This window comes from Lathamus discolor, chromosome 1 (assembly GCF_037157495.1).
Source record: "Lathamus discolor isolate bLatDis1 chromosome 1, bLatDis1.hap1, whole genome shotgun sequence".
NCBI lineage: Eukaryota > Metazoa > Chordata > Aves > Psittaciformes > Psittacidae > Lathamus > Lathamus discolor.
Window position 1 is genome coordinate 102,778,666 of NC_088884.1, and position 27,348 is coordinate 102,806,013.

The window sequence follows — 27,348 nt, forward strand, 5'->3', positions numbered from 1 at the left end:
TCATCAAATGAAACTTTTGTTTATCAGATGCCACTAACATACAAAAACCCCACCAAAACAGTTTCTGTTAGCATATACAAAGCTGCTCCTGGCAGTGTACTCTACTACAAAATCTCGATTGTTAATTCTAGAGCAACACTGGGGTTTGGGAGTTATAAAACACCATTGTGTCCCTCCCTGTCCTGAACACAATCTAATCTATCTCTGGGAAAGGCATTAATTAGAACAGCATGGTCTGCACTTCGAAGAGCAGGCCACAACCCTCCAACCAGACACTGTTATTGAGTCACTTGCCTGCAGCGCCTTTGCAAGCATTTCACAGCAGCTGGGGGTCAAACCAGATCTAGTATTTCAGATGCAGATCAGAATGCCTCTGTGTAATCCTTCTGAGCAAACCCTACAATGCTTCCTTGGCTTCCTTCCAAAACTCACAACTGTAATCTCTATGCACAGCCTCCCCAGCACTGAAGCTCGGCCAGCTCCCACTCACTGCATATTAGTAAATTAGCCAGTCTAGATCCTCTGGAATTGATACAAGGGTGGATAACATTTTCTAAATTCCTGTTACCCAATTTGACCTGTCACCATATGAATCTCTGTGAAACTATTAGGATCAAAACTGGTGCCTTTTTCCAAACTCACTTAGACCAGAAGCTTATAATCTCTTGATCAGCTGAAATAATTCTCCTAGTTATGACAGTAGCCAAGATGCAGCAACCCACCTGTAGAAATTCACCACAGAAGCAGCTATGTTTGTTCACCAACCCTTCCTACCAACAACGGTTACCTGCCTGACAACAAATATTTCAGCTTCATGCCAAGATTCATACCTCACATAAAAACCATTCACACTAGAGCATGACATTTTTGTGTGAAGCACAACATAGCTACCACAGCCAAGACGCTTTTCAACACCTTTCTCCTCCTGACCCAATCAAGTCCATACCAGTTCAAATACCAGGTTGCCAGATTCCCCTAACAAAGATGAGAAATTATTGCAAAGCTAAACACACATAAAGTGAAGTTCCACCCATGTATGGAGTCAACTTTAGTGTCTTTGGTTGGGCTTTCATTAGAGAACTGAATTTTCTTCCCTTTGCAATCAAAGTTTATGCATTGTTGAACTTACTGCCACTCAAACCTACATAAGTGCAGGCTTATTGGAAATTGTTCTAAGCTGGCCCCCCAGTCCGCTTGGTGAAGATTTATTATTTACACTTAGCCTGCAGACTAACTGCATGAAATATTAGTTGGCCTTATGGTTGATGTTATGCAGGAGGACACATTGATTACCTGGTCTTACAATCTATACTTGACAGTCTCTCAAGGAAAGCTTTTATTGGCAACTGTAAATTTTTAAGCACTGTTCTGAGATAAGCCTTTCAGTATTTGAACCTTAAGAAGAACATGGCTTTTCCCAAACATTTGTAATTTGTTTTTTAACACTCCAGATTTGATTGGTCCACTATCACAACACAACAACTCTTGCCTCATATCTTATTTTAACCACCTCAATTATGTCACAAAATATTATCCTTCTAACTTGTACCATGCTACCTCAATAGAATTCAGTAACTGGGTTTGTTATACAATATTGTAGTTCTCTTGTACTTCTATATAGCACCACAAATGTAAGAAAACACATAAGCATACCTATAGACAGCATACACATGCAACACTAGAGAATATGACTTGCATCATATTCAGACAAATTTAAATAGAAAGCTTAAACACATCTGTAAAACATAAGTTTTCATCTTAAATTTTAAACCATGACAGTTCATAGAGTTTGAAAATAAATACTTTCAAGTGTAAATTGGTATCTCTCAATGCACACTAAGAATATCTTTTATATACTTCATACCTAACTCAGGTTGGTCCCTTAATGTAAACACCCACATTGTGTTTTCCAGATTCAGTTAATAAAAAACCCAAAGTAAACCTCTCACATCCTCCTACTGGCATTACAGGTGAGCACACAATTTGTATTACAGAGTGCTTTACTTTTTGTAATTGAAAAATTAATCAAGAAATAGAAATGCATATTTTGGCATAACCACCACATTATTTCAGCTCCAATTGCTAAGTTAAATACAGCAACAAAAAAACAAACAAACTTGGCTCTATTTACTCAAACACTTGCAGTTAAGTACAACAAGGTCTTGAAAATCCAAACTTATAAACCCAGTTTTCTTCAATACCCTTCCGATGTTTGGAAAGTAAGGTATTTCCTGCCTAGCAAAGTCTTAATTTTCCTTCTGAAATTTATGATATAGCTGACTTTTTTCCTATTCAGTATTTACTAAGCAAAGCAGATTAACATTTTACCCACATTAAGCCCTCCTCAAGGGAATAAGTCTGTGGAGGCACATAGGTGCCTCTTGTATAACTACTTAGGCCTCAAATTGCAGCATTCTTATTTAATATGTTGACATCACTATCTGAATATATGCTGTGAAACTGTAGCATTATACACTTTTTTCTTTCAAAAAATTAGGTTGCTTTGGTTTGGGGGATTTTATAACACATATAAGCTGAAATACTGAAAAAAAAATCAACTACAAACATTAGGGGGAAACACAGTGACAGTGAATGGAAGGTGAAAAGAGAAATAGTACAATTTTCTTCAGGTATAATTTTAAAAAGGTGTGGTATTGTCTGCTTTTTATTTATTATTGGACTCTTTGCAAAGCATTCAGCACAGAATACAACATTTGCTTAAGAAACTATTCTTATTTCAAGGTAAGCCTAAATCTTATTTTGTCTTTGTCACCATTCACCTGTTTTCTTTTACATGTAATACTGTCTGGCAACACTTTCACCTAAACACAGCTGGTCAATGACATCTGGAATATGAACGGCTGCCATGATACAGACACCACTATTCACAATTTGAGAATTACTTCAGCATAAAGATTTTAACTCTATGTTCCTTCCTCTCATGCAAATTTCAAGACTAGACAGGAAAGGGCCTTGCGGAACACATTTATGTTCAGCACAACCAAATACTAATGAACATTCAGGAACAAAAGTAAAAGTTACAGAAAGAAGAAATTCAAATTACTTATTTGTAACCTTACCAAAGTATAAAGCTAGTGCTCACCATACTGTGACAAAACACTGTCAGCTAAAGTTTGTAACCTTTGTACATAGCAATTTTTAGACAAGACAAAAACCAGCTTCCATCATCTAGATTAATTCTAACAAATAAGCATTTGGCTGCAACTCTGACAAAAGAATTTTAATAACTATGCTACTCTTGTGATTCTACCAACTCAAAAAATCCCTTTTTCTAAAATAAGGTAAACAAAGCTTTAAGAAGAATTCAAAATTACTTTAAACATTATTGCCAATACACTGCATTAATGAATCACAAGTATCTTGCTGAATATCACCACCCTTCAAACTGAAAAGGTCATATTAAGTAAGATTCTCCTTTTGTTTTAAACATTTCCCATTAAGACAACTAAATAAAGTGCTGAGCACTATACTAATCTCCTGGTTTCTTAAGCAGTCCATGTACTGCTTTCATAAGTTCGGAGCCAATTTAGCTGTTTAACTGGAGAGACTGATACAACTCCTGATGCCACTACAGAATAAACATCTCAGTGGCTCTCTCTCCTTCTGTATGTGGGCTCTCCAGGCAAAGAGGAGAGGCTGCAGCAAAGGACAGCTAAACCAGTGAACACAGTCCTCTACTGAGCAGAAATACAGATGAAACAGTAACAACATTCTCTCAGAGAAAACTTGCCAGTGGCAACCACATCATTGCCAACATAATTCTGCACTGACAGAACCAACAAGGAAAGCAGGGAGTTACAGAAATGGGTTATGGAAAATAAAGCCACAGATAAAACCCCCTCTCCACAGAAGACTCAGATTGCTAAAATACTACATACTAATTAGCTCAGCAACCATTTTTAATTTAACCGAGTTTATCCTTAGCATCTACAACACCACTTGAACAGTGATACACATGGCACTTCAGACAGCGCTAAATGACTCCAGGTAATAAGAAGAATGCTCTCATGAGATAATAACATTCAAGAAGTGATAAAATTAGATTTCTTTTTCTTATTATATCCCAGTCTCATTTCTCACTGTGTTCAATACAAAACTAATTCCAGATTTATACAGCAGCAGCATTTCTGGAACCCCAAAATGTATTAGTTTTTATATGACTGACTTTACATAGAATCAACTACGTTAGAACACACTTTTAAGATCGCCTTAAGACTCAAAAACTGAGAAATGTATCAATTTTAAAGAGTTTGGTGAAGAGACTGGAGTAAATTTCTCTTCTTGTGTCTCCTATTAATCCAAAAAGTTTTTATTCACTCTGCAAAAGAATGTTATTTTCTATAAAATAATCCAATTTTCATATTTCAAAATTTAGCATGCATTTGGTCCATGAATCACCCCTACTAGAATTAATAATTTCCAGCAAATCTACATGCACATCCTCATAAATGTAAGATCATCATCCTAGGGGACAAGAGTTCTATTTTCCCTTCCTCCTCCTCTCCCCCACATCACAGGCAGCAGTCAAACCACCAGTTTTTTTATACATTGGGAGTATATAATATAATAGATTTTGTTTCTATCCTGAAATAACTGTTGGCAATAGCCATGGTTTTCACCATCTGCAGTGATGGCAGTGACAAAGTTGCATCCACAGCAAAGCAAGCCAGATATTTCAAATTACAACACATTTGTGCTTCCTTGGACATCACCTTGCACACTTGGAGCTTGCTGCACAAAACCAGGCAACTGACAGGTTTGTCCACAACTCTGCCCCAGGTAATGTACAGGAACGCCAAAGAGCTTTAGCTGAAAATAATATATTTCTGACTTTAGATTTGAAATTTCAATCTTGAGCTCTTCCTCCATTCAAAGCTGCTCCTTCAGCACCTACATTCCATAAATAAAACACTAAAACAATTACCAGTGACACTTTTAGGGCCTAGCAAATAAGGCCACCTCAGTATTTTCAACATACTGTTTAGTTCTTTGTATCAAAAAATAACTACTCTTATTTCTACTGCTACCTGTTATTCTTCACCTTTTTGTGTGTGTTTGTTTTCGGTTTGTTTATTTGGGTTTTGGTTGTTTGGTCTTTTCTTACGCAAAAGAAAAATTTTGCATTCATACACCTACTATTATTTGGTTTCAAGCAAGTACTGCACTCAAGTTGTAGGATGAACTGACTTCAGGTTTTAGGTTACCCTGCTTTAGAAACTCATGTCTGCACAACACAGCCCGTCTCCTGCCTTTACAGAAACGAGCCTCTCGCTATCCACTGCCAGTCTCAAAGAACAGCTTTTGCGTTCATTTCCTCTTTCATAACTAAGCATTGCACAACGAAGTGCTTGGCAATGAGGTCTCAATATGTAAAGATGCTAAAATCTTCTCATCCTTCACTGCAGTTAGCAAAGTTAACTTTGGGGGAGAAGAGATCGTTTTCAACAAAACACAGAAGCTTGTCATCTTCCCAAGAGATTTTAAAGGAAAAAAAAAAAAAAGAGAAAGAAAAAAGTTACAGAAAAAGTTGTAGCTCCTCAGCCCCAAGTCTACCAGAGAACTTGAGTGTTCACAAAATTTCTGCAGTGAGAACTGCTTTTATAAAACAGGTCGTAGCAATATCAAGTCACCATCCCAGACAACACAGCTTCATAGAACCATAGAATGCTTTGGGTTGGAAAAGACCTTAATATCATCTAGTTCCAACCCTCCTGCCATGGGCAGGGACACCTCACACTAGACCAGGCTGCCCAAGACTCCGTCCAATGTGGCCTTGAACACTGCCAGGGATGGGGCTTTCACAACTTCCCTGGGCAACCCATTCCAGCACCTCACCACCCTCACAGTAAAGAACTGTTTCTCCCTTATATCCAGTCTAAATTTCCCCTGTTTAAGTTTTAACCCGTTACCCCTTGTCCTATCACTACAGTTCCTAGTAAAGAGTTCCTCTCCAGCATCCTTGTAGGCCCCCTTCGGATACTGGAAGGCTGCTATGAAATTTCCACACAGCCTTCTTCAGACTGAACAGCCCCAACTTTCTCAGCCAGTCTTCATATGGGAGGTGCTCCAGTCCCCTGATCATCCTCGTGGCTCCCCTCTGCACTTGGTCCAACAGCTCCATGTCCTTTTTCATTGAGGACACCAGAACTGCACACAGTACTCCAAGTGGAGTTTCATGAGAGCAGAGAGAAGGGCAGGATCACCTCCTTCAATGTGCTGGTCACACTTCTTTTGATGCAGCCCAGTACGCTGTAGGAACAATACACCCTTGCTACGGCTTTAGTATCTATAACTTTTAGTATCTATAAAGTCAGGTATTAAACAGTCAATGCTCCTTGTTTTCTAAGTAGGAAGCACAGTATAACCTGTTGTGCCAAGAATTGGGAAGCCCAAAACAATTATCCTCCTCTTCTAGCTCCCAACTCCATTCCCTAGGTGCCTGACTGCACGCAGCAGAAAACACACATTTGCTGCTGCTTTGAATGCAGCAAGAGCCTGTTACAAGAGTTTATCTGAACAAAGGCTGAACTGAATCCACACGCCTCTGGAGCACAGTATCATATACTGGCTGGCAAAAAATGAGCGGAACTTCAGAGAAAATACCTTAAGATTGCTTAAAATGGAAGGCATCAGGTAATCTTAACATATGAATCACTGACTCTCAAGAGCAACTTTTCAATTATTTTAACATCTTTTCTAGTTTTCATTTTAAAATCCTGAAATTCCACTTTGAGGAACCAAACTGGCTCTTTCTCATTTTCAAAGCTTAATCCTTAATGTCTGTAATTTAACCCAAGTGATGCAGTCCAGTAGAAGATGCCTGTCATGGTCTGACTCCAGCTGGCAATCAAATACCATGCAGCTGCTCATCCACACCACCCCCATCCCCTGGGGTGTGATGGGGAGAAGAATCAGAAAAATGTAAAACCCACAGGTTGAGATAAGAACAGTTTAATAATTGAAATGCAGTAAAATATAATAATAATAGAAATAGCAACAACAATAGGGAACAAAAAAGAGAGAGAAGGAGGAATAAAATTCAGGAAACCCAAATGACACACAACACAATTGCTCACCACCCACTTACGTGTGCCCAACCCATCCCTGAGCAGCTAAAAGCCCCTCACCACCAAATCCCCTCCAGTTTCTACACTGAACATGACATTCTATGGTATGGAATACTCCTTTGGCTAGTACGGGTCACCTGTCCTGCTGTGCTACTTTCCAGCTACTTGTGCCCTTCCTCACTGGCAGAGCTTGAGAGACTGAAATGTCCTTGACTTAGCGTAAGCACTACTTAGCAACAACTAAAACACCAGTGTGTTAACATTATTCTCACACTAAATCCAAAACACAGCACTGCACCAGCTACTAGGAAGAAAACTAACTCCATCCCAGCCAAAAACAGGACAATGCCATTGACTTACATCTAGACCTGTTCACAGGGAGAAGAAAATGGACATCAGCTTTCCAAATGTTTCTGCTTAATAGTTTATTTATGAACTCAAAAGCTTTTGAAGCTCAAGTTTCTCATTGCCAAGGCTGAATCTACATTGTGGGTTGTAAGAACAAATATTATAAAAATGCAAAGACAGAACTTCTCATTGAACTATGTTGCCATTAGCACAAAGGAGCTATTGTGAAATATCTCTTGATAAAGCAGCACAAAAAAACACAGCCCCAGAGGTATCTTCCAACAGCAGTGACTGCTCCATGCAGCTGCTTTGAGGTATTTTACTTAGCATCATCTGTCCAAAATTATCACTAGCTTCAGTTCTGTCAATTCTCTGCAGTCATATACATGAATGTTTCCAAAGCAGATAGCTTCCGTACAGTACAAGTTGCCCTTTCTAGTCCTTCACTGCTTCATGCATCCTTATAGTGTTTTCTATAGAAAAACCCTGACCTCCATTCCTCTTCCGAGAAAAATTAAATTCAACTAAATGTGCCACATCAGTCATGACCACCTACCTGGAGCAAGTAAGACTTGATTCAGTCGGCAGAAACTTCACTGGATAAAAGCGAAAGAGCCCAATATGACTCTTGGGGACTCTGTTGTATTTACAGCAAATAAAAATACACTTTCTTCTCTTTGCTTTTATACTACCCATCTTTGATATGGAAATCATTCAAGCAAGAGGCATAAATGTATCTCAAAGAGGAATGTGCTACTTCAAAATGCCAAATGCAGTGACTATATAAATACCTTACTGGTTTACAGCACCAGAACAAGGAACAACACCATACAGAGATCATGACTACAGCATCACACTGAGCAAAACACTACCTGAAGGCAAAAACCAACCCAAACCCACACTTGGGTAACTAATATTTAATTAATATAGTTGCTACATCCATTGTGTTTTCTTTGACACCACAGTTTATTTATCAGAGATACTTAGCTTGCATGCTGGTAATGGAAAATAGTTCCTCTTGGCCAAACTATTAACTTTTTTTATGCAAAGGCATCTTTGCTTTCAAAATTCTGGATTAAGTTTGAGGTTCAGGCATCTTTTAATACAGGAATTTACTATAAATTAAATTACTTATATTCTACTTATATTACTATAAATTAATGAATAAAATTACTGCAGTTGAGAAATCCTTTACTCTGCTTTGATTCCATCATTACAGTCATCAATACCTGTTTGAAGAATCCTTAAGTGTTTTCAAGCACTTTTTCCAATGACCAGTAAGGTCACTGGCAAACCAACCCATTTAGAGGTATCCTTTGATAAACAAAACTCCTAGAGAGAGCTGACAAACAGAATTCTAACTATGTCTCTAGCCTCATATATGTAAACAATAAATCTATAGGAAATACTAAAGCTGATTCTTAAAAGCTGTGAAATTGAGTACTCAACTGGAAGAAGAGGATAATTAAGCATTTAGTTCACCTTCTTCCCCACAGTTACCTTTAACAGGAAATTGAAACATCAAGATCACTTCTAACACAGTGCTACAGAAGTCAAAAGCACTGCCAGCCCACAGAAGACATACAGTAAGCGTATTCCAAAACTGAAGAGCTATTCCACAAAGCAGGTGCCATGCATGCCAGAAAATGGTCATTAAGCCTGTGTCTGACTAGTCCTATTGTCAGTAATATGCAACATTACTAAATTGAAATGCACAGAAATACCCTGCGCAGGATAATATTGGGCTTCAGCTACTAGAATAGGAACTTTAATAGGAATGAGTCATAAATTTCTCATTAAACCCTACATGTCAGTTAGCAACTGACTAATATACAGTGTCCCACTACAGAATAAACAGAAACACAGATGTTAATGTGTGTCAGTGACTGCTGAGTCAAAATCCACTGAAATAATTTTCCCTCTCCCTGCCTCCAAATCCAGGTTTAGCTTAAATTTCTGGCACCCTTGTGTACTCCAAAGTGATTTTTCCCCTTCCCCCCCAAAGAATCACAGAATGGTCTGAGTTGAAAGGGGCATGAAGGATCATCAAAAGATCATCTAGTTCCAGCCCTCTGCCACAGGCAGACACCTTCCACTAGGAGCAGGTTGCTCCAAGCTCCATCCAACCTGGCCTTGAACACTGCTAGGGATGGGGCAGCCGCAGCTTCTCCAGGCAACCTGTTCCAGTGCCTCACCACCCTCACAGTCAAGAATTTCTTCCTCGTGTCTATACTAAATCTACCCTCTTTCTGTTTAAAACCATTACCCCCTTAACACTACACTCCCTGATAAAGCGTCACTGTCCTGGGTTCAGCAATAGCAGTCATTTTTCTCCTTCTTGGTAGCTGGTGCAACACTGTTTTGACTTTAGGCCTGGGAAGAGAGCTGATAACACAAACGGTTTAGGTTGACCAAGGACTTTCTGAGCCTCATGCTCTGCCAGGGCGGAGGAGAGGCAGGACACCTGACCCAAGCTAGCCAAAGAGGTATTCCATACCACACCACGTCATGCCCAGGAGGTAACGGAGAGTTACCCCAGAAGGGCTAGTTCATTTCAGGGTTGGATGAGGTATCGGGCTGTACTCGGTCGGGGTGGTGTGAGTTACCAGTCAGCTAGTGCTGAGGTGTTGTATTTCTCTCCCCTTGTTATTTCTTTTATCATTATTATTATTGGTGGTAGCAGTAGTGATTTGTGTTATACCCTAATTACTAAACTGTTCTTATCTCAACCTGTGGGAGTTGCATTCTTTTCAATTCTCCTCTCCATCCCTCCGGGAGCAGAGGGATGGAAAAAAAGGGGGGAGTGAGGCAGCAACTACATGATTTATGGCTGACTTTGTCTAAACCACGACAGTCACTCTTCATCTTTCCTGTAGGTCCCCTTAAGGTATTGAAAGGCTGCTATTAAGGTCTCTCCAGAACCTTTTCTTCTCCAGGCTTTTTAAAAATGGGGATTATGTTTCCCCTTGTCCCGTCAGTAGGAACTTCACCAGTCTGCCACTTTTCTAATATGATAAACTGTGACAAGACCACAACATTTAGGAAGTCAGAATCTGTTTTCAGAAGTTTGGATTTGAAACAAATACTTTCTAATCAAGTTTTGCTACAGCACACTTAAGGTGATCAAACTAAACCATTCATTTGTGATGTTATTTTAAGACAATTTCTTTGGGCAGTTAGGTTGCTCCTCTAAAATTTTACCTCTACCTCTATTCACATGACTGGAATTTAAAGAGATCTCAACAACTCTGGACATCTAATTAAAAACCTCTATGGACATATTCATCTTCAAAGTGCTAAGAACAACAGCAAAGGCATCAAGATAAAGACTTAAGCTAGCTCTTAATTAATACTTCAATTCCCCACTCCCTAACTTTCACTTTGTATCTGGTTTTCTAGGCTTCCCAATTTGCCACACAAAACCTAGCTAAGGGAAAACTTTGACAAGTCTCCTTGTTACAGTCAGCCCCATCATGTGACAATATGAACATTATTTTTTCCCTTTGGGGGAAGGGAGTGACAGACAATACATTACATTAATTTGTACCTAGAAGTTGACACTAATTTGTACCTAGAAGTTTTACATCTTTTTTTTCATCTTGCTCAGTTTCTCTCAAGACCAAACACAGAAATACCAAGCACATTCCTAAAGCAAGATCTACTTAGAAATAGTGGTACCACTTTTCTGCAAAATGACAGCACTATCCAGAAGCAAGAAGCCCAAGTTTCTGTCTCCTAAATCCTAACTTTTTGAAATATGTATAACCAACTCTGGTGAACTTTCAATCACAACACAAACCCCTCCACCTGAAGATAATTCGCCCTCCATGAAGGAAATCGGCATTCTGTACACCATAAAAACAACTTGACTAATATGTGTGTAAGAAGTCCACCAACTTCCAGCTTCAAACCTTTTCTGTCATATATGAGTAACTGAAGAATGTTATTCAAACACCTTAAACACTAGGTCTGAGACTTGTTTCTTTCTCTTCATACCCATGAAACTGGCACGCAAGCCTAGCCTTCGCAAAAGAGGTGTTAGAAATGTTCCCTTACAAGTCACTTATGACACTATCGCTATATGTACCTGACAAATGGCAATTTGAATCTCTTCCTACTAAAGATAGAAATCAGGGTGACTTTCATTTCCTGCATAGGTGAGACTGTACTAAGCCAGCAGAATTCCCAAAATGCAATATACATTCCACTTCAAAAGCAGCACATAGGAAGGGCACAAGTCTTTAATGTCAGGTCTCAGGTAAATCTTGGAATAAACATCTCCCCAAAGGCAAGTCCCCTGCCTATCACCTGATTCACAGCAGCTGCAGCATGCAGTGGCACTCACAGGTCCCCAGCCCGCTACAGAACCCAGCAAGCACTCCAGACTCACTTTTGCAGCCCCATATGAAGGCAGCAAGTACCAGGTCTCTGGGAGGTGCAGGCAGGAGCACAGAAAGGACAAAACAGTGTCCTGTTGTGAGGCTAAACAGTACATAATCTAGCATGGCCCTTTTCACAGAGCTCTACTGTTGAGTTGGGCACCACTGCTACATTACATAAGGAAATCTAAAGTGTTAAGAACATCAGAACTTCAGAAGGTGACCCTTGACTGCAGATTACAAACTGGACAGAGAATATTTTGCAATCCCAACTGAAATATACACTCCAGCATTTTAGTGTTCTCCCATTCTATAATATCAGCAATATATTAAACATATATAGCTCCCCATTTCACGCTGGCTATTGCAAAATGCATTATTCTAAAAATGCAGGCACAGTTACTTGGTCTCATATTCCACATCAGATACTAAAAGTCAGGCACTGTGGCACCTAGATTATACACTGGAACCAAATCCTACATTATAACTAAGCTCTCATTAGGGAGAGAGGGAAGAAAAAAAAAAAAAAAAAAAAGAAAGCTTGCAAGTTTTTTTCATTCAAGTTCACAACCAAAACTAGAGACAAATCACACGCTTAATTTCAACAAAAGCATTAGCAGGAGGCAGATGCTGACTGGACCGATAGTTTCCATTTGTTTATTTAAGTCATGCACCACTACCAACATTACTCATTTGGCTCCCATTCTGCCCCTGACTGCATTATTTTAAGGCTTATCAGCAATTCTACCTCTGTATTATTGGCCATTTTTTTCTAACTTATGTCTGTAATTGCACATAAAGAACCTGGAGGGAGGGAAGAGTTAAGACCTTGATTCCAAGGTCTGCCAAAATCCTCAATAATCCTGCAAAAAACAACTGTCCTTAGGGACACAATTTTAATCCGAAGAAATACAAGCAGCATAATTTTAAGACTTCACTAATAATGGACTACTAAAACTTAAAAGCTGCAGAATCTGCAAAGTCTTTATCCAGCAATTCTACAGCAACAGGGTTTACCTTATTCTACCTCCTGACCCACCCCTATCCCAGTTGTATTTGGGAAAGCAACCAGGACAATTCCCACCCAAACCTGTACAGTTTGATAAAGGAAGCAATTTGTGAGAGATTTATCAAGCAAACATTCAGCATCTCGGACTCCATAATCATATCCTTCCTGGTCCACTACAAGCTACTGGTTCTTTTGCTGCTCTTTTAGATGAGAAATTGCTCTCCCGCTGCAGTGACCATCTTGCCTGCTGCTTACTGGTGCTTCCAGCCTTTCAGCATCCCCAGAAGAGAGAATAAGCAAACTACACGCCACCCTATGCACTGACACAGTTACTGTTTTACAGGGCTAGTCCACTCTAAAACTAGAAATCTGAAGTAAGTGGAGCAAATAGAGTAGACTTCATTTCACTAGTTTATTTCTGTAACTTGTGTCCACACCACGGAGAGCAACTGCTGATGGCAAAGGGAGGAGGTGCAATGGGGAGGGGGGGTAGGGATCTGACACAAATACAAATAACACACTTCCACAGGACAGATGAGTCCAAAGTTGTTACTCTGGTTTTCATCTTCATTTGCAAAGGAACACTAACCCAGCAGCCCTTTAAGTGTTGTTTTCTTCAGTTGCATCAATAGAACAGGTTTTTGCCAGAACAACTCAGTCTGAGCTGAACAAAAAATAATCTGTATTTACGGTATAATGCATGTGAAATTTTTTTGCTAGATGTATGTAGAATACAAATTCATCAACAGAACTACTCGTATGCAGACTGCAGTAGAGAGACTTGCAGCTCAAACTCACAGAGCACTTCACAGGAGGCAACAGAGCACATCCTATTCCCACTAGCTATTCTCATTTAAGTATCGTCTCAAGGCAGTTATTAACAAGAAAATTATTCCTGGGACATAGCTGCTCCCAGCTCCACAGCTATTACTAGAGGAATCCAGGGCAACAGAAGGCATTAAGTTTTCTTCTTCACAAATTACCTTCTATTTAGAAACTATTTATGTCTGTTCCTGAAGCTTTGGAATCTAAAGCACTGTAGCAATGCAAACTCTTCACAAATTACAACAAGCTTCCAGTATCAGCACAAAGACTATAGTGTCTCAGGGAAAGGTACAATTCCAGTCATGCAGCATCACTATTTAGCGAATTTGATTACAGCAGTTATGCAAAGATGCTCCTTGATTGCTATCTGCTTTAAATATGGAGCATACTGGAAACTACAGTCTCCACTGGCCACTTGTGGTATTAAAAACAGCAGATGGCAACAGTATCCAGCTTTATGCAAATCAATCGGAACCCTCAGATTTCTCATAAATAGCCAGAGCTCCCAGACGAAGTCTGAAGGTTTCCCAGAGGAAAAAAAAATAAAAGTGACCAAAACAGTTTTTGGACAGGTAATAATATGCTCTAGTACAGTGCGAGGTCTAACAGAAAAATCCAGAATTAGTTAAAGCAGAATCATAATCTAAATTAGGACACTAGTAATTAGGTCAAGCTAATAGCAAAAACCATCCTGCAAATGTTATGAAGAGGCCAGCAAGGCCTCCAGGGGCTGTGGAGGACACTGGAATGGCAGAAAGTTAGCTAACTGCAATTAGTGATTATGAAGAAAAACTTTCTTTCAGATTGACCCATTTAAAATAAATAGAAGTTCTTTAAAAAGATGTGCATAAATTTAATGCATGCAAGACTGAATTTGACAGAAAAGATTCTTAAAGGGCTTTATACACAGAAGCAGCAAAGGTAGCAAATAGCTGTTTCGCATCCAATGACTAAACTGTAAAGCGTACTTAATCTGTGGCACAGATTAAAGCCTCCTCCTTAAGGTTTATAGAGAACTTCATGACTGCATAAAGACATAAGCTATAAATGCTTTAAGTTACCAACTTACCTAGTAAAAATAAAACCCAAAAGTCAAAAGTCAAAAGACTACGCCAAGTGGGATACAGTTCAGAATGACTACAGCTTCCCCAATAGGTGGCAAAACAAATATATGGATAGTGAAATAAACCACAGAGAAATGCCATTTTTATCTTTCATTTTATCTGTCATTTATCTTTCTTTTATCTTAACACACACAAAAAAAAAATCATATTTGATTATTTTTCAGAAGACTGGGACTTCTCAGCAAGCTTCAGCATCTAAATGCTGTACCAAACCAACACTGCCTTAAGAAAGAACTAAGCAAATACCTCTGATTGTCCTCAACCTCTAGTACTCATCCAATACAGCCACTTCAAAAAAACCTTCTCTTTACTCACACTCCTCTTGAATCTGCACACTTCGGTTCATCCCTCAAATAATCTCTTCCAACAGACACGAATAGCTATCTATTTTTATCTCACTCAGCAATGTCCAGCCTTTGTAGCAACCTTGACATGCCATCCACCTATTTCTCCTAATTTCATCGTATTCCCTAATCCACAAATGCTCTTCCTGAGCCAGTCCATATGGCCACCACATTACAGTGCTATCTCTACTACTGGGTCAGGCCAATGGTCCATCTCACCCAGTATTGTCTGACAGAGGTGATACAAAATACTACTGAGAGAGCACAAAGCAACCACAGTAGATACCTGACTCCCTCTTCTTTGTTACAGGACACCAACTAGAAAAATTTGTCATTGACCTGATCAATTCCCCTCTAACAAAGAGTTCCAAAGTATGCTGTGAACACATTTTAAACAGGCTTACTTGTAGAATGAACTGCTAATTAAAAATTTTCTATCAAATATTGCATTATTAAGATACTATATATGGAAATGCCTGGTTCAGCCTTGCTTTTTTATATTTATTTTGGGTTTGTGCAGAGCTACTAATGGCAGTATAGGATGCCAGCACTCCTGGAAAACACAGAATTTGTGTCATTCACAGGCTTGCACAGGTACTTAAAACTTCACATTTGTCATGAGAAGCTATAAAAATTGACCAGTTAAAGGAAGAGTGAGAAAACCTGAACATTTTCCTGTGGTCTCAAGGTTTTGCCCTCAATATATTGTCATCCTACACTGTGTCTTAAGTTGCAGTAACAGATGTGAGCTGATATCACAGCCAAGTTAAATCAGCTCCTCTTCAGATTCTAGACAATTTTCTTCTAAACTGTCAGCATGCCTAATTCAAGACTGCCATTACCACCTCACTTGCTACATTCCGTGACTTTCTCAGCTGACAACAAAGTTTCCCTAAATTCCTACACTTACTATGCAGGATGATATTTCCATTAACTACGAAGTTGCATCAACACGTAAGAAAAACCCACTACACATCACTTCAATGCTAAGTGTATTCAGAACTACTCAGAATTAATTCTAACAAGACAGAGGTCTTTAATTCTTAAGTGGAGGGTGACTCCCATTACTCAAGAATTTTGAGGTAGGTAAAGTCTGACTAAATGAGGCTGAGAGACATCTTTCACCAGCTAAATATACCAAAATCATCTTTTCCTGTTACCAGATCCCAAATTATGGGTCCATGAAGATGACTTGGAATCAAGGAGCCTAAATCAATTCAAACTGGGCACAAGCCTTCCATTGCAAAGGGGCCAGAAAAAAGTAAGTTTGCATCTATTTTTGAAAAAGAACATTGAGACTTGAGATTTGGAAGCATTTTGCTGAATTCCATTCATTCATCAAGAGTAAAACCATGCATGCCCACCAAGACAACTGACTGTCCAAGCTACTGTCATTTTAAGAAAACCTACAAGTTTGACCCAGCTGAAGCCACAGCCTTCCCTTATCACTGTAAATGGGCAGAAGTGACTGAACTGGGATAACAGCAGCCAAAGGTGTATTTACTGGGAACACACTCGGGAAGACTGCCTATATTAAGAAACACACAATATTTAGTGATGTTCTAAAAAGCATTTGGTTACTTTTGCTTGTCAACAGTGTTGACAAGTTTATAGAGCAAATAAATCCTAGCATTCTCTAAAAACCATACTGTGAGGTAATAAAAAACAATTCATTGTTATGAAGACATCTACAGTGCATTTCTACTACTGTAATACATTTAATTCTATTACCATTAGCCTCGGGGGTTTTCTGTATGAAGTGCATGCAAAAAAGTGAACAAAGATGAAAAAAGGGGAATTTCTACTGTATAACATCCATTGTAACAATGTTTCAGTAGCATTCATACCAAATTAGAAACCTGTTTTAGCAGCAGGTGATGCTATTAGCTTTCAATATGAATAATGATAAAAAGTTTATAGTGCAGAAACTATAGCAATGGAGACATGACAAAAACAGCAGAGGGCACATGAGCAGAAGGCAAACAAGTGGCAGTCCTGACATTTATCTCAGGTTTCTTCTATAAAACAAGCCAAGCACGCTGGAGGAAGAAGGTTACTTGCAAGGAAGAAACAAAGAAAGTAAAGAGTAAGAATTTTTAAAAGTTACATTGATTTTTGTTTCTGATTTTAAAAATATCTGGCAGAACTGGGAAAGGTGACAAATGAAGCTTACAAAGTAATTTTAGTCTCTGCTCCTTAGATCCTGTTATTTCTCCTCCAAAGGTGATAAAAGCCTAAGATTTCTTTCTCATTTGCACTTTGTCACTAGGTAACTCTTGCCGAGGACCTCATAAACCATGAGCAGAATCAGAAGCAACAACACATTCTCCTCACCAGAGAGAAAGCATTAAAAAAAAAAAAAAAAAAAAAAAAAGTCTCTGCAACACAGACTGAGGAAAAAGCCCAAAAAGCTGAATGATATTACAGCCACTAGAGCAATTGGAAGTGCTAAAGCTTTTTCTAATAAAATTGGCTTAGAGCAAGGCCTGGCATTTCTTTATAGAGAAATGCAGAAAGTCTAGACTACCTGTAGTCTCTACACACTAGTGGACTTGAGACCTGAGTAAATTCTGGCACAAAGCGCCCAAACTGAATTATACCACCACCACAAAGACAAGCGTTGTACAGTCATCTGCTTGAAGCATAGCAGAATTTTGCCAGAATATCCATTTCCCACCAGAAGCCTAATAAAGCAGCACAGATAACCAGTGTACATGCAACATTCATTATGAACTCACACTTGCCAGTGAGAGACCTCTACCTACTGACAGACAAGGATATCCAGTGACCTAAGTTTTATATATAAACAAGAAACTTACAATAACTTGGTAACAAGACAACACTGACATATGATGCAAGACAAGCTTGTTTAGAACGGAGTAGATCAGAAGCTCCATCCAGAATTTTAATCCAGCAAGGATTTTCTCCTGTATTTCTAATGCAGGCTGCATAGCCTTCAGAACAGAATTTATTCTCTACACCTGAAAACTTCAGACCCTAAAAATCAACATAACTAGCATAGTACTGTAACTAACTCATAAATATATGTTTTAAAGTTTTGCCACCTGCCAAATAATTTCTACTACTCTATCTGAAAGTTTCTCCATTAGAGATCAACTCGGTTTTTTGTTGTACCATGAAAAAAACCATAGCTGTCTTAAGTTAGTAACAGATCCCACTGTAATTAATTTTTCCATTCTATCATCTTCTACCAGGAGATTTTTTTTATTTTAATAAACTAAGAGGGGCAGTGAGGAGGGAGCAGATATGAGGTAATGAACAGGAATAGACCTGATTTGTATACAAAAGAAATTCAAGGAATTTCTGCTGCCCAAAGTCTATTCCAAGTATAATTCACAATGCATGAGCAATATATACCAATATTATAGCTTACTGTCAGAAAAGTAACAAAACAGGTTAATACTTGAACAAGAATGTGCTTGTAAAGTTATTTACAGAATAATACACTTCATTAAAGTTACTATTTTCCTCTTAAATTTTAAGAAGTGCTGAAATACACAAAAACATACCTAACATGGGCCTGAAAACTAGGTTCTGAGAATACCGACCAAAACAAAGCAGATCAATTTGAGTATTTCTAAGAGCAGAATCCAAAGACAACAAATGAGACAAACCCCAACGTTTTGGTGCATGCTACAAAGGAGCTCACTAAACACTCTGTTATACTGATGGACAGAAAAAATGTTATAGGTGCTTCTCAGGTCCAAGATCCAACACTTCTGAACAAGTTATTTACTCAAGTAATCAGAGCTACAGGACCTGAAACTCTTTAATAACCAGCAAGTTAATTACTTTGCACTTCGTGTTTTGACCTTCTGAGACTTTCACATATCATGGCCATCTCTTAAATACTTAAAGATGAGGAACATCAGCACAGCATTTCTTTTGACTCTCCATCACACAGAGAAATTCACCATCAACTCCATGTTGTACAAGCTTGAAAAGCATAATTAAGAGCAACTCATTTGCTCAAGAAATAAAGATTTAGGTCAGCTAACCTCCCTTTTTAAAAAATTAACTCTGCAGTTTGAAGGTGGCTATGCTATGAAGAACAGATATGTAAAAACACCTTTTGACACAGATTTGCCCAGCCCTACTTTCACTCTGGTCTAAAGACATTTCACCTCGGTGACCAAAAAATCCTCCAAATACTGTACATTTCCTCCTTTCAACGTACAAGAAGAAAGCTGGCTGATTTCTGCTAACACTGCTGAGGTAGTGCACTTATGAGTCACCAGAGTGAAACCCAACATAAGGGGTACGTTGGGCCTAACCCCATTTTCACATCCCCAACTGAACCTGTACACATGAGTAAACTCATTCTGAAAGCTACTGGGAAACAATGTACCAGAAAAGCCATAGCCAAGATCACTTCATCACATAAAAGGTAAATCTTCTCTGCATACATGCACAGAAAAGTACATCATTGCTAATCAACACTTCACATACCTAACCTGTGACCTGTGTGATTTCAGAGGTATCAGCAAAATTAAGAGGTCACAGCTAATGACTGAGTAGAGGCAGAAATCAGTGAGAGATGGATCAGTATTGCTTTGTAGGAAGACTGCATATCCCAGAAAGCTATATTAAAAAGTCAGCTTAAAAGTTTTTACCAAAAAAGAAAAAATATCCAGAAAAAAATATGCTTTCTGAAACAAAAACTATTATTTTTTTGGCTGGTTTGATTTTAAGCATCCCAGTTTTATTAAAACCACAAAATCACAAAACATCAAGACACCTTCTCTTTCCAAATTAAGTCACTCATAGTTGATGTGTTTTCCCAGCATTCAAGAGAAACCAAGGGACTGACTTTCTTTGATACTGATCAAAAATTCGGATATTGTTCTCACATAATCCAGGTAAAGTATCCCTATTACCAAACTATTTGTTGTTTCATGATTGCTATTAACTGACTACTTCTGCTGTGATCGAAACAATGCAGTGCTGGACATGAACTTTAGACTCCCACATCTTAGGCAGGTGTGCTGGAAAAGTTGAGGAGTCTTCTCGAAGAGGTCAGGGATGTTATTTCACTTGCAGAAAAAGTGAAAACAGTTTCAAAAATTTCCAGGGCCAGAAAGTCTCTTCTACTTTTATTTGGGAAATTAAGATCCAGGAGAATGCAGTCCACAGGTCAAGTCCTCCAGACCTCTTAAATCTAAACCCAAGGATTCTATGTAACAAGAAGAATTTTTGTTCCTCTCTTGCCCAAGATGGAGCAGAAACTGAATCCCAGAACCAAGGAGCTTTCACATTTTCAATTACTCTGCTGAACCTCCTTCCATTGCTGCCATAAAACACCCCTCCAGTACACCACTCAAAAGACTATGCTCATGGTCAAATAAAACTTGACATGCTCATGAACAATTTCCCCTCACACAAATGTCCCAAATCATAAACTATTTACCAGAATCTCCTTTTGAGCCTCAGGTCCAAGTATCAAGGGTTTTGTGAAGGACAATTGTCAAGTGGATTCTAAGTAACTTAAATCACTTCCTCATACTTGAAGCATTCATGAAACCTCGGATCTGCACTTCATTTTTAACATTACTGCAGCCCCTCTGCACTGAGACTTTTATCCAAACTATTTAGAGTATTACTTTCTGCTAATATGAAAATATTCAAAAATAAACATTTACGATACCCCAAGAAGATAACATCGAAAGCATTAAACAGCCACAGCATGCAGATATTTAGTGACCACTGAAAGCTGCACATAGCAAAGACTACTACCAAGAAAATAGCTGAAATGCAAAGAGTAATTAAAAAATGGTATGCCTTTTGTGTCAACTTTCCCTGTTACCGAGCTTTACACTATTACGTGCTCTCACTTCCTGGTTTGTCAGCAACCACAACGTTTTAAAGTCAAAGGTGCTCACTAAAAGGAAGAAGGAGGAACCATGAGTATTTTTAGAGATCTTCTGAGATCTCTTTAACAGCAGAGTTCCTTTGGAAGCTTTTCTTTGTAAACAGTTTATCTCCTAAAGTTTGGTGTCCTACCGCAAGCAAACATCAACAACTAGCCTAATCGCTTTAAGTGTGGCCCAAGAAGCTCAACAGTATATATTATGCTTGCAACTTCAACAGTAAAAGTTGTATCCTCATTTTTCAGTGAGGTCTAGTCATGAAGTATTAAATACATCCATACAGTATTAAAAAACTGCACCTAATTCATTAATAAAAAATGACACTGAAACCACGTTCTACTCTTCCCAACAAGCAGAGTAAGAAAAGCATTTCCATGAACTGCTCCCCGATACCCCCACTCCCTGTACACAGAACACGAAAGCTCTACCTACTTCCAAAGCAAACGGGAAGCTAAAAAGGAAGTAAACATCTCCACAGGAAAAGGTAGCTTGGCTTTAAAAAGTAACGTGTATTTGTTTGTTTTGATGACAGCTTGAGTTACTAAATCAATATTTAGCTTTCTTGTTCAGTACACCTGTTGAATGCTTAAACATAATAAGCTTCTCAGTTGCATGTAAAGCAACAATTTTTCTGAGGCAGACTAAGTAGGATGCTGTTTAGAGCTGTTTCAAGTTTAAATGTATATATAGAGGTCTAGATGCTTTATCTTCATAATTTGTCATCCATCCACCTAGCTGAAATCTAGCATGTGAAAGTAAACATGTAAAAACATACTGACAGGTAAAAAACATCAGAAAAGCACAGGATTCTTTTGTGCACGTATGTTGTTGTTCTTCTCTCTCCTCCCCAAAACAGCAATCAACTTACCAGGTTAAACACAGTTTCGACCAAATCTCTGTTGGACACTTCACCAACTTCCACGAGTCCTGTCAGCACAGCAAATTTCATCTTGATGCTTCGGATGGGGACTCCTGGATTCAAAGGCTGCAGCAAACCTGCCCCTTCAGTAGCATTTCCTTCTTTCCCCGCTCCTCCTCCACTGCCACCTCCTCCATCATCACCTGTTGGCTGAATAACTTGTTTGTCTTCACTCGCCATGGCTAGCTCCCTTCAGGTTACGACTTGAAGCGCCAGCGGCACACGCTCGCCGCTCCGGGAAGAAGGGGCGACTCGGGCTCCCGGGAAGGTAAGCGGCGGCCCGCTCCTCCTCTTCAGCTCCGGCTCCCGAGGAACCCGAGTCCGGCGGGTGGGGCGGGCAGGCAGGCAGGCAGGAACGGAGGGAGGACGCGCCCGCGGACTCCCGGCTCTCTCCTCAGCAGGAAGCGTCTGTCCACAGCTCTGCGCCCTCACGCAGGTATTTACAGCCCTGAAGGACAACCCGAGATACTGTTCAGCTCGCGGCGAGCCCGGCGCTCCCCCCTCTCCCGGGGACCCCGCCTCCGGCCAGCAGCCCCGTCCCCTGCCCCGCACCGGGCAGGCGGCAGCGGCGGCCGCCTCAGGAGCTCACGCCTCTCCCCCCAGCCGCGCCGCACGGTGAGAGCCGCGCACGGAGCGCGGCCGTGAGGGGCTTAGTTTTCATCAGTTTTTGCAAAGGAACACGCTCCTCCCTCCCGCCCGGCTCCCTGTCTGCCGCCTGCCCAGCTCCCGCTCTCGTACCGTCGCCACCTCCCCGGCTGCGGGCGCGGACAGGTGCAGCGACCCCGCCGCCCAGCAACTTCACACTCACCGCTTGCCGCCCGGCGCCGCCGCGGCGGGGGCGCAGGCTGCCCTGACGCCCGGCTCTGGGGCCGGGAGGTGGCTGCGCTGCCCTGCTCTGCCCCGCTCGTCAGCTGCGAAGAGTGGGCTCCGCCGCACGGGCCGCCCCTCTCTCCGAAAGGCGCCTGAAGTTCCAGCAGCAGTCACCGCCTCACGCCAAGGTCTCAACTAGACCCATCTCTTCCTGCCGACGCTGCCGCTCTCTGCCGCCATGACAGCGCTGAGCCCCCGGAGCGCCGCCGGCCGAGGAGCCGTGCGCCTGCGCGGCCGGGCGCGGGCGGGGCGGGCCGCCGCTGAGCGGGGTAGGCGCCGGTGGCTCGCGCGCGCACACAGGTGCGCCCAGGTGAGGAGGGGGGGGCGGGAACTTCGTCCTGCGCCTCTTGGCCTGGCTCAGCCGCGCTGCCGCCTCAGGGGCCGCTCCCCTGCGGAGAGCCCGAACGTTATGGGGCTGTTGCAGCACCGCGTGAAGCGCGGTGCTCCTGAGGCGGCTTTTTCTTTGGGGGCTGGGTAGTTGGGGGGCAGGGGTTGTGGGGTTTGGGGGCTTTACGTATTTTGTTTTGGTTTTAATAAAAGAAACCATAGGCGAGCAGCAGAACCGGCGTAAAAAAAGAAATAGTTGCGCGCTCCGCGTTCGAGCCTCTGAAGCGGAGGGAAGCAGCAGGCGGTCGGCACGGCAGTGACACCTTTGTAGGGGGAGTGCAGGTTTAAAGGCTCCGGCTCCCTCGCCTCAGGGAGGGAGTGGGGAGGCTAGGGCACCCTCCCGTCCCCGTTAGTAGCGATCCTGAGGTGGCGGGTGAGCGGCTTCCTCACCCTGACCTCTGGCCTGGGCGTCCTTCCTCCCTGGTAACCGCTGTTTGGGGAGCGAATATAGGTCATACGAGACGCCGCCCAGATTTGACGGACTGAGGTAAAAGGAGTGCCAGAGGAGGGAGAAAACCTTGCCCTCTTCCTTTATAGTTAAAAGCCTTTGAAGGTATCGCCGGTTGTTTCGGGTTGGCGTCGGAGGCAGCTCGGTTTGCTGAAGGGCTTGCCCCCGACGAGGCGTTCGGCGGGCCGCACCCGCTGGGCTGGCCGCTGGCGGTTGCCTGAAGGGGGTTTCCCAAAGCAGCTCCGTTTCCTGGCAGCCGGGCGGGAAGAGGAGCTCTTGTCAACGCCCGGCAGGACCGGCCCGTTCGAGCCGCCCGGGGACTGCTGCCACAGCGGGGGCTGGGCCGAAAGCGCCCAGCCACCCCAGCGAGGGTGGAGGCAGTGTTAAAACCGGGGCACTCACACCCCCCCTGCCTACCGAAGTCCCGAAGTGGGCGGTCTGGTGCCGGGAGGGCGGAGGCACGGTCTGCACTCTCCTCCCTGCCCCTCGGCCGGGCTTCCTCCTGAGCTCGGAATTAAGCGTAGTATTTTGAACATACTATCGTATGATTTTAGTGTTGATATACCTGAATTTCTACAGAAGGTTCTGCACACTGTTTTCCAGCTACCTACTCAAATTCTTTTTCAAGTGAACATCAAAGATATTAATCATTCACCTAAACAGTTATGAAAACGTGTTAAATTTAATCCCCTTTCGGTATTACTCAACCAATGTAGGTCCAGGATGCACATTTTTTCTGAGAAATATTATTCACATCCTCTGATCATTAAAAGATCTAATAAATGCTGCAATTATGGTGAACACTAGCAAAGCTGTACTGGGTTTGTGTGGTAAGGTTTGTGGGGGGGGGGGCTACGCTGGTGGCTTCTGTGGGAAGCTGCCAGAAGCTTCCCCCATGTCGAATAGAGCCAATGCCAGCTGTCTCCAAGACAGACCCACTGCTGGCCAAGGCCAAGCCCATCAGCAACAGTGCTAGTACCGCTGCGATAATGTATGTAAGGGGAAAAATTTACTGTGCAGGAGCAATTGCAGGTAGAGAGAGGAGTGAGAACACGTGCGAGCAGCAGCTCGCAGACACCAAGGTCAATGAGGAAGGAAAGGAGGAGTTGCTCCAGGTGCCAGAGCAGATTCCTCCGCAGTCCATGGAAGTCCATGGTGAAGCAGACAGATATCCACCTGCAGGCCCTAGGTGACGCCACGCCAGAGCAGGGGCATGCCCGAAGGAGGCTGTGACCCTGTGGGAAGCCCTTGCGGAAGCAGGCAAACTGCAGCCTGATAGTTCTGAACGGTGCCCCGTGGGAGGGATCCCATGCTGGAGCAGGGGAAGAGTCTGAGGAGTCCTCCCCTGAGGAGGAAGAAGCAGCAGAGGCAATGTGTGATGAACTGACCACAACCCCCATCCCCTGTTCCCCTGCAATGATGCAGGAAGAGGAGGTAGAGAATTCAGGAGTAAAGTTGAGCATGGGAAGATGGGAGCGATGGGGGGGGAAGGTGTTCTGAAGACTGGAGTTTATTTCTCATTATCCTACTCGGATTTGATTGATAATAAATTAAAATAATTTCTCCCCAAGTCAGTCTTGTGTTGTGCCCGTTACAGTCATCGCTGAGTGATATTTCCCTGCCCTTGTATCAACCCATAAGCCTTTCAGTGTATTTCCTCTCCCCTGCCAAGGAGGGGAGTGACAGAGCAGCTTTGGTGGGCACCTGGTATCCAGCCAGTGTCAACACAGTTTTTCCGGAAAATGGCTTTCTGAAATGATGTGCAATGTTCCTCATAAGCATGCTAAAGGTGATTGTACTTCTGAAATATTAACCATTACTCTAAATGGATATATTATTATTAAATAGTATGTTAACTTGTCTGTGGTCTGATTTGGGAATGCCCTATCAAATTTCTCCTAGTTTGGGAGCAAAAAATAAAACACTCCAGACCATGTTATATTATAATACTTGTTCCATTCCCTCCCTACATAATTTTCTTACACTGTTACATTTATCTATATAATGTGTGTCAGGACTAGAATATTTCATAGCTGCTTTCCTGTTTGAAGTTCCAAGTCCTAAGAGTAAGCTCTTTTTTTCCTTTCTCTTTTTTTCCCATAGTTACATACATACATGCATTATTAGGAAGAAAGGGTAATCTCTAATTTGAGTAGCAAACATCTGCAGTTTCTTCCTTGAAATTAAAACTGTTCAGGACTCTAATGCTAACATGTTCAGTCTCTATGAAGCTAAAGTGAGCCTGTGTTATTATACACATGCTGTGTAATCTTGACATTTTAACTTTAGAGTTACCTGATGCTGGCGTTTCCTATGCTTGTTTTAGATTTCTCACATCTATTGCTTGAGATTCCCTGTCTTTCTGTAGTTTCCTAAAGTATTGTCTTCCCTCTTGTAAGGAAGATCTAATTTTTATTTGAGCCTTTAAACTGGCTTAAGTAGACATTTTCAAGCACATCAGTTTTACCTGCCTGCTTTTAAGTATTGCCTGTCTCCATGGCTGGCCTTTCAGCTCTTCATCAGACTATCTGCCACCAGGCAAAAGCAGAAATGAAATAATGTTTGGATTTTTTTTCCCTACCTAGAGACTTAGAATATGAATTCCATCTGTAGCCTCTCCTGTTACCTGCATAGATTGCAACATTTGTTGTGAATCTTTGTTTTCTTCTTTGTTTAAACATCACATTAGAAACAAAATAAATAAAACCCAGCTAAATGGATTTCAGATGCTTTCAGCCAAACTGCATACTCTAACAGCCAGCAAATCCAGTTCACCAGTGAAGTCATGTTGAATCCTGTCAGATCTTACTATATTTTCTTACAGATAAATAAATACTCTTGACTAGTCTTGATTGTTAAAGGTAGTGGGGTATGTGCACCAGTCAGAGCAGGTTCAGCAGACTGCCAGTTTACAGTCCCAAAGACAGTGTTTGAATTTGATTTTTCAGCCAGGTAGAACCAACATTCAATTCTCCAGATGTTCTGTTCTCCATTAGGCTGGTTTTATGTTCAAGCAGCCATTTTAGTTGCCAAAACCCCACTACCCAAGGGTGGAGAAATAGACTACTGAAGATAAAAGTTACTTAAGTGTAGGTGAAAATTTGGAGTAAGCCCTGTCTTAATCCTTTGCCCCGAACTTCCCAAGTGTGGTTATAACTCTAATGCTGGATCTGCCTTCCACAATCAAACTGGAAGTGCTGAGCTAGGGAATAAAACATGACAGGAAGTTTTCTATAAACCTTACAACCCAAAAGAAAATCACAAAATATGGATTAAAAATGAACTTAAATCTCCAATGGGGAATTTTATGGAAAGTACCAGGAAAGTCTCTGAACTCAGTTTTAAGAAAACTATACTTTCTATTTAAACAATCTTTTAAAGTATTACCCCACATGCTGGTTTAGAAGCTCTATTCAGATGTTCTGGGTCCTCTATTAAGCCCTGATCAGGCCCCACCTGAGATGCTGCATCCCACTCTGAGCTCCCCAGTACAAGAAACACCTAGGCATACTGGAGCAGGTCCTGTGATGGGCCACAAAGAAGAAACTCAAGCATCTAATGTGTTCAGTTTTGTTGGGGTGGGAGGGAGAGCTCATGACATCCAGCAATAGCAGAAGAAGTTTTGAATTAAGTTGAATTAACATTTTAGCAATGAAATAACTCTGTCTTTAAGCAAAATGTGGGAAAAGAACTAATATATAATTTTATAACTTGTTATG

General features: G+C 41.3%; 1 protein-coding gene across 3 annotated transcripts in view; it reads right to left on the reverse strand.

Annotated features, from left to right (window-relative positions):
- LRBA (LPS responsive beige-like anchor protein) overlaps positions 1-22,994 on the reverse strand; it is a 401,889-nt gene extending 378,895 nt beyond the window's left edge. For all 3 annotated transcript variants that reach the window (XM_065688455.1, XM_065688463.1, XM_065688444.1), the window contains exons 1-2: positions 22,733-22,994; positions 21,874-22,372 (exon numbers count right to left, since the gene is read on the reverse strand). In XM_065688455.1, the coding sequence (XP_065544527.1) occupies positions 21,874-22,104 (231 nt within the window). In that variant the 5' untranslated portion in view covers positions 22,105-22,372; positions 22,733-22,994. The remainder of the gene's footprint in view (positions 1-21,873; positions 22,373-22,732) is intronic.
- Positions 22,995-27,348: the final 4,354 nt, after the last annotated feature.